Raw genomic sequence first — 13470 nt, 5'->3', positions numbered from 1 at the left:
CCATAAATGCGTGTCTAGTGGATTTACAAAATTGGATGAACACCAGCTGGCTGAGGCTGAACTCTGACAAAACAGAGGTGTTGGTGGTAGGTGGTCCACACATGATGGATAAAGTTCAAAACGCTCACCACCTCAAACTAGCAATTGGGGGAGATACTGTACAGTATAAAGACTCTGTGCGAAACCTTGGGGTGATCCTGGATGGAAATCTAAAACTCAGACAGCAGGTATCAGCTGTCGTCAAGTCTTCCTTCTTCCATCTAAGAAATATAGCGAAAATAAAACACCTAATCCCAGCTGAAGACCTACCTGCCCTGGTTCACGCATTTGTATCCTCCCGCCTAGACTACTGCAACGCCCTGTTAATCGGATCTACAGATAAGGTTCTGCGCCCCTTACAGCTAGTACAGAATGCTGCAGCCAGACTCCTAGCCAATGCCCCCCGCAGCTCACACATCACCCCAGTACTGCAAACTCTTCACTGGTTGCCAGTAAAATGGAGAATCAATTTTAAGATCTGCCTGCTGACATTCAAGGCTCTACACCACATGGGACCCAAATACATAGCGGATCTATTGGAACTTTATGCCCCTCCACGCACCCTCCGCTCTGCCAACAAGATGAAGCTGGTTATTCCCAGGATACACTTAACATTTGGTGCTCGGGCCTTTTCCTATGCAGCCCCTACTCTATGGAACTCACTTCCACAATCAGTACGAGAGGCTCCTTCTCTGGACAGCTTTAAAAAAAGGCTAAAAACTCACCTCTTTTCCCTAGCCTTTGAGACTGCATAATGCAGGGTCACAGCGCTTTGAGTCCCCAGGGAGAAAAGCGCTATATAAATATTATTGTTATTGTTATTGTTATATATATATATATATATATATATATATATATATATATATATATATATATATATATATATATATGAATATATATATATATATATATATATATATATATATATATATATATATATATATATATATATATATATGAATATATATATATATATATATATATATATATATATATATATATATATAGTATTTTTTTTATAAAATGTTAGCAATATGCCACTGGTTCTAACTAAAATTTTTCTCTCACTCTTTTTATTGAATTCACTTTTTAGCACCCATTAAGTAAAAACAGTATTTAAAATACAGTATGTTACTGCAATCAAAAAGGATTGAGTCTTGCTTTTTGTAGTTTATTGCCGTTTAGGTGATTTAAAACATAACCTATAAATGAAGTGGGAAAATATAGAATAAGATAAAATAAGTTACCACATTTTAGTTAATTATGCATGTTTTTGTTTGCCAGGTGCAAAAAATCTAGTATTTAGTTGAGGCAAGAAAAATATAAAGCAAATAATTTCAGTATGCCTGCTTCTACTTCAATTACATGGTAATGTTTCAGGAAATAAAAAAATAGCCATTTGAGTGAATTCAATTCAATTCAGTTATTTGAATCAAAAACAGTAAAAAGCAGTCTTTTTACGGCATTAGGGATATTAGATGAGATCATAAGAATGCATAAGAAGACTGTATATGTGTCAGTGTCTGGATACTGTTCTAGTTAAGGGCTCTGCCTTTGAAGTGGGAGACCAAGGTTTGCATCCTGGCTAGGGTAAGTACCTATTCAGTAAAAAGTCCTTGAGCAAGATTTCCTAACACTGCAGGGTGGCTCCTTGAGTGTGGCCTTAGTGGCTGCAGCTCTTGAGCGCTTTGAGTCCAACAGGAGAAAAGCACTATAGAAATGTTAGGCCCCGTTCACACTTGCGGTTTTGCAAAAACCGCACCGGATGTCCGGACCGCACCGGAGCCGGATCGGACCTGAACCGTACGGTTCCTGTCCGGATCCGGTCCGGATCCGGTCCGGTTGCATACGGTTTCCGTGCGGTATGAACACGGTTGCGGTCCGGATCCGGATTCTTAAAGAGATAACAACCTGTATAAATACCTGGGGTTCTGGGAGGTCAGCAGAAGCTCTGGGGTCATTGTTGGAGACAGCTGGACGTGTGGAGACCATCCTTGGATACAGAGACAGCAGTTGGGACCATGGATCCAGTCATTTTTTACGCTTATTACCTGGGAATTCTCTCCTTCCTGTTGTTTACCTACTACTATGTGGGGAGAAGGCGTGCTCCTCGCAGGAGATGGTGGGTGCACCCTCTACTAGCCAGGAGGCAGAGGAAGGGAGAGTTCCAGGCCCTCTACCGGGACCTCAGACGACACCCACAGAAGTTCTACAGCTACACTCGGATGTCTATTCCCCTGTAAGTATATAGGCCTAAATACACCAACCCCCACCATTCCTAAACACCCCACCCTCACCCCCACAACACCTCATCCCTGTATACCTAACTAAACACACCACCCTGACCCCCACACCCCTGTATACCTAGCTATACACTACACCCCCACCCTCCACAACACTCCCAAACCTCTGTAAACACACCTCCCCCATCCTCCACCCAACACCTTGTCCCACAACATACTTTACAGCTTCTTCCTTTACATCTCCTGACAGGTTTGATACCCTTTTGGAGATGGTGAAGGATGACCTTAGGAAGAAGGATACCACGTTCAGGAGAGCAGTCACACCACAAGAACAACTACTCATCACACTGAGGTATGTAAAAACAATTTTTTTTATTGCAAAAACAACCACTTTCCAACATGGAAACATTCTTCCAACATGGAAGACAAAAAAATAACATATCTATGGTATAGCCCGGTCAGTTTTAAGGAACACCAACCACCAACTTTGTGCTGGAAGAGTTGCAGGGCATAGCTGCCCAAGTGTCTTTCGGGGACACCAGGCCCTAATAAATTGAAGTGCTTCAAAAACCAAACCACTGGCACAGGACCCTCTGAGCCATGGATGAAGGACACAGGTCAGTGAAAAGGCTAGGCCTCTCACCGACCAGTCAAGGTGTCCTTCATCCATGGCTCCAAGGGTCTTGTGCAAGTGATTAGGAACAAGAACAAAGTGAGGAGCAAGAGGAACCGATGGCAGAGGAGCAGGACTACAGGTAGTGTCTTTTGGGGACAAAAGGCCCTAAATTATTAGTGCTTCAAAAACCTAACCACTGGCACAGGACCCTCTGAGCCATGGATGAAGGACACAGGTCAGTGAAAAGGCTAGGCCTCTCACCGACCAGTGTAGGTGTCCTTCATCCATGGTTTCAAGGGTCTTGTGCAAGTGATTAGGAACAAGAACAAAGTGAGGAGCAAGAGGAACCGATGGCAGAGGAGCAGGACTACAGGTAGTGTCTTTCGGGGACACCAGGCCCTAAATTATTAGTGCTTCTAAAACCTAACCACTGGCACAGGACCCTCTGAGCCATGGATGAAGGACACAGGTCAGTGAAAAGGCTAGGCCTCTCACCGATCAGTGTAGGTGTCCTTCATCCATGGTTTCAAGGGTCTTGTGCAAGTGATTAGGAACAAGAACAAAGTGAGGAGCAAGAGGAACCGATGGCAGAGGAGCAGGACTACAGGTAGTGTCTTTCGGGGACACCAGGCCCTAAATTATTAGTGCTTCTAAAACCTAACCACTGGCACAGGACCCTCTGAGCCATGGATGAAGGACACAGGTCAGTGAAAAGGCTAGGCCTCTCACCGACCAGTGTAGGTGTCCTTCATCCATGGTTTCAAGGGTCTTGTGCAAGTGATTAGGAACAAGAACAAAGTGAGGAGCAAGAGGAACCGATGGCAGAGGAGCAGGACTACAGGTGCAGTGCAACAGGCACAAGGTTGTGACCCAGGTAGTGTCTTTCGGGGACACCAGGCCCTAAAATTGAAGTGCTTTAAAAACCTAACCACTGGCACAGGACCCTCTGAGCCATGGATGAAGGACACAGGTCAGTAAAAAGGCTAGGCCTCTCACCGACCAGTGTAGGTGTCCTTCATCCATGGTTTCAAGGGTCTTGTGCAAGTGATTAGGAACAAGAACAAAGTGAGGAGCAAGAGGAACCGATGGCAGAGGTGCATGACTACAGGTGCAGTGCAACAGGCACAAGGTTGTGACCCAGGCAGTGTCTTTCGGGGACACCAGGCCCTAAAATTGAAGTGCTTTAAAAACCTAACCACTGGCACAGGACCCTCTGAGCCATGGGTGAAGGACACAGGTCAGTGAAAAGGCTAGTCCTCTCACCGACCAGTCAAGGTGTCCTTCATCCATGGTTCAAAGGGTCTTGTGCAAGTGGTTAGGAACAACAAAGTAAGGAACAAGAGGAATCAAAGGCACAGGTGCAGGACTACAGGTGCAGTGCAACAGGCACAAGGTTGTGACCCAGGTAGTGTCTTTCGGGGACACCAGGCCCTAAATTATTAGTGCTTCTAAAACCTAACCACTGGCACAGGACCCTCTGAGCCATGGATGAAGGACACAGGTCAGTGAAAAGGCTAGGCCTCTCACCGACCAGTCAAGGTGTCCTTCATCCATGGTTCAAAGGGTCTTGTGCAAGTGGTTAGGAACAACAAAGTAAGGAACAAGAGGAATCAAAGGCACAGGTGCAGGACTACAGGTGCAGTGCAACAGGCACAAGGTTGTGACCCAGGTAGTGTCTTTCGGGGACACCAGGCCCTAATAAATTGAAGTGCTTCAAAAACCTAACCACTGGCACAGGACCCTCTGAGCCATGGATGAAGGACACAGGTCAGTGAAAAGGCTAGGCCTCTCACCGACCAGTGAAGGTGTCCTTCACCCATGGCTCCAAGGGTCTTGTGCAAGTGATTAGGAACAACAAAGTAAGGAACAAGAGGAATCAAAGGCACAGGTGCAGGACTACAAGTGCAGTGCAACAGGCACAAGGTTGTGACCCAGGTAGTGTCTTTCGGGGACACCAGGCCCTAAAGTTCAAGTCCAGCAAAACCAAAAGTTCCCTGACATGGTCATCTGAACACCTCTGAACCTTGGTTGAAGGAGATGGGGCAGGGAAAAGGTTGGGCTAAAAAGCCCTGTGATGGTATCCTTCCTCCGAGGATCGGAGGTATTCAGAGGAGCATGTCCAGGAACAATTTGACTTTTTTTTTCAAATTGTATCGGCACCACTACTAGAAAAGGTGGGAGTTGCTGCCTGGAAATCTGGACTCTCTTGGGTGCTGGTCGTGGATGAGCTGGACCCTGACAGCGGTGGCCCATATTGACTGCCTCTGTAGCCGGTGTACATCTGTGATGATTGCCAGGTGGGCACCGCTGTTGGTTGTGGGGGTCTAAAAATTGGTGGTTGCAATAATGGCGTGTCCATGTGCTGTTTAATCACCTCCAGCAAATTGGAATGGCACGCCATCAGGTTTTGGGAAGGCACCTTTTCCAAATATGGTATTAGAGACATCACAGTGTGAAAACACGGGTGTGCCTGCAATTTCAGTAGTTCCTTGCTTTGTTGATGCATTTGCTGCATCATGTTCTGCAGCTGGCCCACCGACTGATGATGCTGCGCACGCAGTTGGTCGATTTCTCCTCTGTGCATCTCATGAATCATTTTAAGCTCGTCCCTGTAGTGCCCATGTACAGCGTCGAGCTCACATTGCAGTGAAGTGATGTGGGACTTGTACTGCTCCATGATATGGCCCCTGTCCTCATCTTGCAACTGCCGGGTTATGAGAGTTTGGTGGCTCTGAAGAATCCCGAGAAGTCCGGAGACAGCCCCGGACATCTCGGACTCTGTCTCTCTCCTTGTTGGGGGGAGGGTACCTCGACGCCTCACTGGTGTGGTGGTCCTCACTGGTGGTGTGGCAGCATCTTCCCGTCCTCTGGCCTGTGTCGGGGTTGCCCTGCGCGCTGGTTGTGCTGCAGTCTCTCGGTGCTCCTCACTTTGTTCTTGTTCCCCTGGAGCTTCCATAGCGGTCGATTGTGGAGGTGCAGCTTCTTCCACACTCGGTCCTGCAACCTCAACATCCAAGCTCTCTTCTGCCAAGTCATCATCAAAGGAGAGAGTTGGGATTAAGGACTCCCTCCTCCTACTCCTCTCCTCGGGGCAATAGGTTACATCGGCGACGTCATCATCCACCAAGCTCTCCTCACTGCTGAACCGTGCCTCCTGGGTCGGTTCCTCTTGCTCCAAATTGTCTTCAGTCCTGTAGATAAAAACAATATTTATTGGTGTGCCAAACAGCATGTGGCGTCAATTCACAGAACTAGCAAACACTTTATCAACCGTTTCTACCCAACATTTGATAAAGCTTGTGAGAAAAGTTCGCTAGCCATGGGAATTGAGGCCAGTTTATAGCAATACATGGCCGAAGTCATGGTAAATGAGCTCTCAGTTCCTGCCCACAGTAGTGGTACTTACAGTCTAGGTTCCAGGCTTGCATTGATGAAAGACAATTGCTTGGCAAATTGGTAGTCTTTTTGTCGCCTTCCCCCGCCACTGCCACTTCGTTCGGCAAGTTTTTTCTTCCGTAGCCATTTCACGTATGCATCCCGTATATTGCGCCACCTTGTCTTGAACCTTTCTCCTGTAACGACATGAAAAATTGATTTCGATTATTTCTCTTGTAGGTACATTGCAACTGGACAAACATATACATCGCTACATGTCACATTTCGTATTGGGAAGAGCACGGTGGCAGGCATCGTCGTGAGGACTTCGAGGATCCTTTGGACGCGACTGAGGGCCAGATACATGCCTGTGCCGGACACCACGAAATGGGAGGAGATCGCCCAGGGCTTCTGGACCGAGTGCAAGTTTCCTAATTGTGTTGGCGCACTGGATGGGAAACACATCCGGATTCAGAAACCCGTGGGGAGTGGCAGCCATTATTTCAACTATAAAAAATACTTCAGCATTGTTCTAATGGCAGTGGCAGATGCGGACTACAAGTTTGTGTACGTGGATGTGGGGTCGTACGGTAGTTCCAATGACTCTGGAATTTTCCAGCGTACGACCCTTTGCCGGCTGATGGAGGAAGGCAGACTGCGTCTCCCCCGTGACAGACCCTGGCCTGGGACAAGGGCACCGGCCTACCCCTATGTGTTTGTGAGGGACGAGGCCTTCGCCCTGTCCGACCATGTAATGCGTCCGTACCCAGACAGGGGACTTGATGCCAGCCAGCTACACTTCAATGCTCGGTTGAGCCGTGCAAGGAGAATGGTGGAGTGCACATTTGGGATCCTGGTGTCAAAGTGGAGGGTGTTCCACACGCCCATGCTGCTGAAACCGGGCAACGCAGTTGTCGTGGTGAAGGCAGCATGCATCCTCCACAACTTTGTGCGGCAGGAGGAAAGAGAGACTCCGGAACCCCCGAATGTGCTTCCACTAATGCCCCTGCGGAGGTATGCAACCAGGCCAAGGGTAGTGTCACTGCGGAACAGGGACCAACTGAGACTTTATTTTACCACACCACCAGGACGAGGGTGAATGTTTGGTTTTTAATATGTTTTGTTGAAATGTGTTTATTTTGGAGTTTCAAGTTTTTAAGTGATTTTAAATGTCTTAATTTTTTACAATAAATTGATGTTTAATAATTGGTCATTGTGTATGTTTTATGTGCACAGGTGGGGTACATCGCAGGTGGGTGGGATACATCACAGGTGGGTGGGATACAGCACAGGTGGGGTACATCACAGGTGGGGTACAGGTGGGTGGGATACATGACAGGTGGGGTACAGGTGGGTGGGATACATGACAGGTGGGGTACAGGTGGGTGGGATACATCACAGGTGGGTGGGATACATCACAGGTGGGGTACAGGTGGGTGGGATACATCACAGGTGGGGTACAGGTGGGTGGGATACATCACAGGTGGGGTACATCACAGGTGGGGTACAGGTGGGTGGGATACATCACAGGTGGGGTACAGGTGGGTGGGATACATCACAGGTGGGGTACAGGTGGGTGGGATACATCACAGGTGGGGTACAGGTGGGTGGGATACATCACAGGTGGGGTACAGGTGGGTGGGATACATCACAGGTGGGGTACAGGTGGGTGGGATACATCACAGGTGGGATACATCACAGGTGGGGTACAGGTGGGTGGGATACATCACAGGTGGGGTACAGGTGGGTGGGATACATCACAGGTAGGTGGGATACAGCACAGGTGGGGTACATCACAGGTGGGGTACAGGTGGGTGGGATACATCACAGGTGGGGTACAGGTGGGTGGGATACATCACAGGTGGGGTACAGGTGGGTGGGATACATCACAGGTGGGGTACAGGTGGGTGGGATACATCACAGGTGGGGTACAGGTGGGTGGGATACATCACAGGTGGGTGGGATACAGCACAGGTGGGGTACATCACAGGTGGGGTACAGGTGGGTGGGATACATCACAGGTGGGGTACAGGTGGGTGGGATACATCACAGGTGGGGTACAGGTGGGTGGGATACATCACAGGTGGGTGGGATACAGCACAGGTGGGGTACATCACAGGTGGGGTACAGGTGGGTGGGATACATCACAGGTGGGATACATCACAGGTGGGGTACAGGTGGGTGGGATACATCACAGGTGGGGTACAGGTGGGTGGGATACATCACAGGTGGGTGGGATACAGCACAGGTGGGGTACATCACAGGTGGGGTACAGGTGGGTGGGATACATCACAGGTGGGGTACAGGTGGGTGGGATACATCACAGGTGGGGTACAGGTGGGTGGGATACATCACAGGTGGGGTACAGGTGGGTGGGATACATCACAGGTGGGGTACAGGTGGGTGGGATACATCACAGGTGGGATACATCACAGGTGGGGTACAGGTGGGTGGGATACATCACAGGTGGGGTACAGGTGGGTGGGATACATCACAGGTGGGGTACAGGTGGGTGGGATACATCACAGGTGGGGTACAGGTGGGTGGGATACATCACAGGTGGGGTACAGGTGGGTGGGATACATCACAGGTGGGGTACAGGTGGGTGGGGAACAGGTGGGTGGGCCACGGGTGGGTGGGCAACACGTGGGTGACACAAATCCATAGCAAAAGTGGAATACATCACAAGCTTAAACCACAAGCCCCCCCCAAAAACTTCTAGTCAACATACCCTCTGTGCCTTGCTGTCTCTTGCTCAAGTGCTCAAAGTCCTCCACATACAGCTTGGCAATTTTTTTCCACAGGCCTCTGCATTTTTTGATGTTGCTGTGGTCCGCATCCCCCTTGTCCCACAGGGCTGGTACCTGCTGCACCTGTAGGATGAGGTCTTCTGATGTGTAGGGCCTCACCCCCTCGCTATCAGACAGATCCTGCTCCATATTGCTGCCAAAGAGCTCCAGCATGAAGTCACTGCTGCTCCACTCTGTGAACGCTGGTGCCATGTGGTCCCCATCCAAAATGGCCACCATACCATAGAGTCAGCATAGGAAGTGTGGTACAACATCCGGTTTTTATAGCCAGTGTGTTGTGCGCTCTCCGGTTCTCATTGGTTTCCATTGGCCGGATGCAACATTCCGGCTCCGGTCCGGATACGTCAGCCGGACCAGCCGGACCAAAAAATAGCGCATGTTGGAACGGACGCCGGAGTCCGGATCCGGTCCGGCTCCGGTCCGGACGAAACGGACGCATGTGAACGGTCGCATAGACTTTCATTGCTATGCCGTGCGTCCGTTTCGTCCGGTCCGCATGCGGTCCGGCTCCGGCACGGCTCCGGCACGGCGATTCCGGATAGCAGCCGCTAATGTGAACCGGGCCTTAGGGTTATTATTATAAGTGAAAAAGTTTGTGAGTCATTAAAACTATTTACTCCAATTTGCCCCATTTCTGTGGATGCCTATGGCTCTAACCCTTGCATCTTCTGCAAATGCTTAGGAGCATAAAGTAAAACAACAGATAACTCAACAATCCAAGGCAATTGTAGTGTCCTGTGACATGCTGTCATTATGTACCAGCGCGTCATCTGACACCGCCATCACCATGGATATCGCTGCTGGAACGGGCGATTTGGTGAGTTAAACCTGCCTGGCGTTCTGATTCCCGCGGCCCCTGCGGCTGCGGGAATGTTTTTTGCACATTTTATTTCTTTTTTTTCATGTAGCTAGCCTAGCGCTAACTTCATGATTCCCCCCTACCTGCGGCGTCCCTCCCTGCCCTCCGATTGCCGCCGGTACAATGGCGCGTCCGGAAATCCCGTTCTGAACGGGATTTCCTTGAGGGCTTCCCCCGTCGCCATGGCGACGGACGTCGTGACGTCACAGGGAGACCCGATCCACCCATCAGCGCTGCCTGGCACTGATTGGCACAGGGTCTCGGCTGGGGAGGCCCTGTATCGCGGCGGGTAGCAACAGATCGGCGGTGAGCGGCGGCGATCAGGTAAGGCACGCAGCAAGCAAAGTGCTTGCTGATTGTTTAAAAAAAATTGTTCAAATCGGCCCAGCGGGGCCTGTGCGGTTACCTCCGGCGTCTCTGGACAAGCCTAACTAGTCCAGAGCGCTAGGGAGGTTAAAACCAATCATCTTCTGTCTGGAGGAAGGGGGGAGGGAGAGGGGGAGGGATAGAAAGTAGCAGCAGGCCGCATTCTATTAGCCTTGAGCCCACAGTTTCCATGCAAAGGCCCTCTAAACATATCTGACAAGCGCTTGTCATATTTGTTCTTGTGGCTGCACTCCTGTCCGTGTACAAGCGCTGATGTACTGTGCCTGAGCAAATACAGTCTGCACCTATGCAGTAGCATGAAGCTGCTCATGCATGATCACTCAGCTTTGAGGTAGAGTGAACCATAATTATGGCTCACCAAATAATTTGTGAATGTTTTCTTCATTGTGTTGTGAATTTATGAATGGCTCTAATGCTGCACTGTAAAAATAGTTTATATCAGCAGCAGATCTCTCTTCCTGCCCTATATGTATTTTTTAATCTTAATCTGAGTTGGTATGTAATAGAATATCCTGTGCCCACCTCCTGACATTGGGCCGCTTCTTCCTCTTTCCCTCCCTGCCCTGTTCCAGGTTGGGCCCAGAGAAATCTGGTCACTGTACTATTATTGACACTATCTCTATTTCTGTAGCCTATAATGGCTGACAGAAAAGAAAAGGGCCCATATGCAAATAAGTTTCTCTCCTGAGTTTTCTTTTAGGAGATGATATTTTATCTTCGATTTACAGTTACTTTTCAGCACATTGCAATGGAAAAAGTATCAAAAAGTATGTAAAAAAAGTACTATCAAAATTATTTTGAGTATTTGTTTGCTTGCTGGTGGTTTTAAAGGTGTTCTTATGACAAGGTGTGAAAACAGGGGAGTAGCAATAGGGGGTGCAGAGGTAGCGACCACATCGGGGCCCTAAAGGGCCTCCCTCAACTACAGTATTATCTCTGTATTGAACATGTGATTATAATCATCACTTCTATAGATACTTTGAATAGTGGTAATCATTAACAAACTGCTCCCCATCCCCTTCTTGCACCTCGGACACTGTAGTTGTCCTTGGCAGGTTTTGGTGCGCTGTATCAATTGTTATGTATAGAGTGCTTTGGGGGGGGGGGGGGGGCAGGCACCCAATGTAATACTTGCATCGGGGCCCACAGCTCCTTAGCTACGCCACTGCGTGAAAATATCACCTAGGAGAAAACTCAGGAGAAAATCTTAATTGCATATGGACCCAGATCCTCTGTATAGACATCTGTTGAAAATGTGTGTTGATCTTTACATACTTTGCATTTTAGGTTTACTGTTACTTGTGCAGTGACTGGATAGTGTAATGGTTTAGGACTCTGTCTCTTGCACAGGAGACTAGGGTTCAAATCTTTGCTCTTCCTGTTCAGTAAGCCACCACCTATTCAGTAGCTGTACCTACTCCTACCTATTGCCTAATGAGGCGGGGTCATACCTGCGAAACGCGTTGCATTTTCCCCTGGAGTATGTTAATAAATTTGTTCTGGTCTGCTAAACTTTGTTGGCATATCTTGTGTCTGTTTGGAGGAGGTAAGTCCACCACTGCCTCCACAAATGGTGGAGGGGTGTCATCTCCTTTTATCCTGATCTACGGAGAGCAACTTCCTAATCCTGAGTGGGGTTAGGTCTAATCTCCCCACCTGCTATTACAGTGTTTGCCTTTGAGCAGAGCCGGCCTTAGAGTACGCGGGGCTTGGGGCGAGTGTCATATGCGGGGCCTAGAGCCATAAGTGAAGGCCATGTACCATACCACCACAGTCACGGGCTTGTCCACCTCTAAAGCAGTATGCCTTATTATTGTTTAAAAACTTGTTAAAGGCCCCTAAGCCAACCAATACAGGAACAATTACAATATGTAATGTAATCAAACTGTACCTGTCCCTAGCTCCCTAGGCCAGCCTCTACCTATCCCTAGCTCCCCATGAAACCTAGCACCAATCTCCAGCCAGTCTGGAAGCTCCAGCCTGAACCCCTTCTAGCTCCAGTCCATGCTTGAATGACCTAAATGCCCCTGGGGCCCTTAGGCTGAGACTCTTGCACGTTACCTTAATCTGACATTTGGCAAGCTTCATATCAGTGCAGAAATTCATTACAAAAATGCAAACGGCATAGTACAGTAAAGCATGCCGAAGATAAAAACCTAAGCAATAAAGGTGGGGGGGGGGGGGGGGGGGGCGGTGCAAAATATAAGGTGTGTAAAACAAAATGGGAAAACATGAGTATTGTAAATGACACACTGCTCAGAACACAAACAGCTAGACTTCTGTAGACCTTTCCTTCACCGCCACCAAAATGAGCATGGTATGGCAGGCCTGACATGCGGGGCCCTCTACATGTGCGGGGCCTGGGGCGATCGCCTCACTTGCCACCCCCAAAGGCCGCCTCTGCTTTGAGGTAACCCTGCTTTGTGAGTACATTTGTATTTACTCTACCAACTTCATCCCATATTACCAGTACATATTACACTATATTTGGCTCTTGGTGTCCCTATCTATGTTCTCTTGGGCAAGACTTGCCCTTGTGGCTGCAGCTCTGGCCCTTTGAGTCCTCCAGGAGAAAAGCGCAAAATAAATGTTCTGTGTCTTGACTTTTAGAGTAATTTATGGTGGGAAATATATCCACAATCAGTATTGCTAATGCATACTCCAAGGAGTAGACAGGATACATCAGTAGATATAGTTCTAAAAAAATCTATTATTATTTCCATGATGACATTGTGGGTGATTTGCAGGCATCAATTTCAAGATCTGGAGACATTAGGAGGATTTTCATTATGTGAAGTCTTCCCATGGGTTTACCGCCAACTTAATGCTGAACTGTTCCTTCAATGCCACATTCAATAATTCCCATAGGTGCCATCATTCCAGCTTATCCCATCTAATGTCTTTGCTGTTGTGCAAAGATGACCAATAAGTAATACTTGTTTAATGTCCAGTGTGAGATGTCTCATAAAAACCGTGTATACAGATCTTCATTACTTCACGTGTTTTTACCAGTCCCAAGGCAAAAAGTTATACAAGTGCGTAATCTGTAGTCAAAGCATTTGCTGCGGAACATTTGTCCCTGGAGTGTTTCTAATACAGAAAGTTTATACATCATCTTTATTAAAATGTGGCCCCCTCCAC

The 13470-nt window shown here is 48.3% G+C and overlaps 1 protein-coding gene across 1 annotated transcript; it reads left to right on the top strand.

Annotated features, from left to right (window-relative positions):
- The first annotated feature begins 2127 nt into the window (after nucleotides 1-2127).
- On the top strand, nucleotides 2128-10000 carry LOC137540953 (uncharacterized). Its single transcript, XM_068262126.1, has 5 exons — nucleotides 2128-2278; nucleotides 2533-2634; nucleotides 6514-6891; nucleotides 9846-9900; nucleotides 9992-10000. The coding sequence occupies exons 1-5, from the start codon at nucleotides 2265-2267 to the stop codon at nucleotides 9998-10000; spliced, it is 558 nt and encodes a 185-aa protein (XP_068118227.1). The 5' UTR covers nucleotides 2128-2264.
- The last annotated feature ends 3470 nt before the right edge of the window (nucleotides 10001-13470 follow it).

The sequence above is a fragment of the Hyperolius riggenbachi genome, chromosome 12, assembly GCF_040937935.1.
Source record: "Hyperolius riggenbachi isolate aHypRig1 chromosome 12, aHypRig1.pri, whole genome shotgun sequence".
Classification (NCBI taxonomy): domain Eukaryota; kingdom Metazoa; phylum Chordata; class Amphibia; order Anura; family Hyperoliidae; genus Hyperolius; species Hyperolius riggenbachi.
This window is presented reverse-complemented; position numbering and strand designations above follow the sequence as displayed.

Coding starts and splice junctions, on each gene's coding strand:
- LOC137540953 (XM_068262126.1), top strand. Junction 2,635..6,513: donor CAACTACTCATCACACTGAG/GTATGTAAAAAC, acceptor TTTCTCTTGTAG/GTACATTGCAACTGGACAAA. Junction 6,892..9,845: donor AATGACTCTGGAATTTTCCA/GCGTACGACCCT, acceptor ATTATGTACCAG/CGCGTCATCTGACACCGCCA.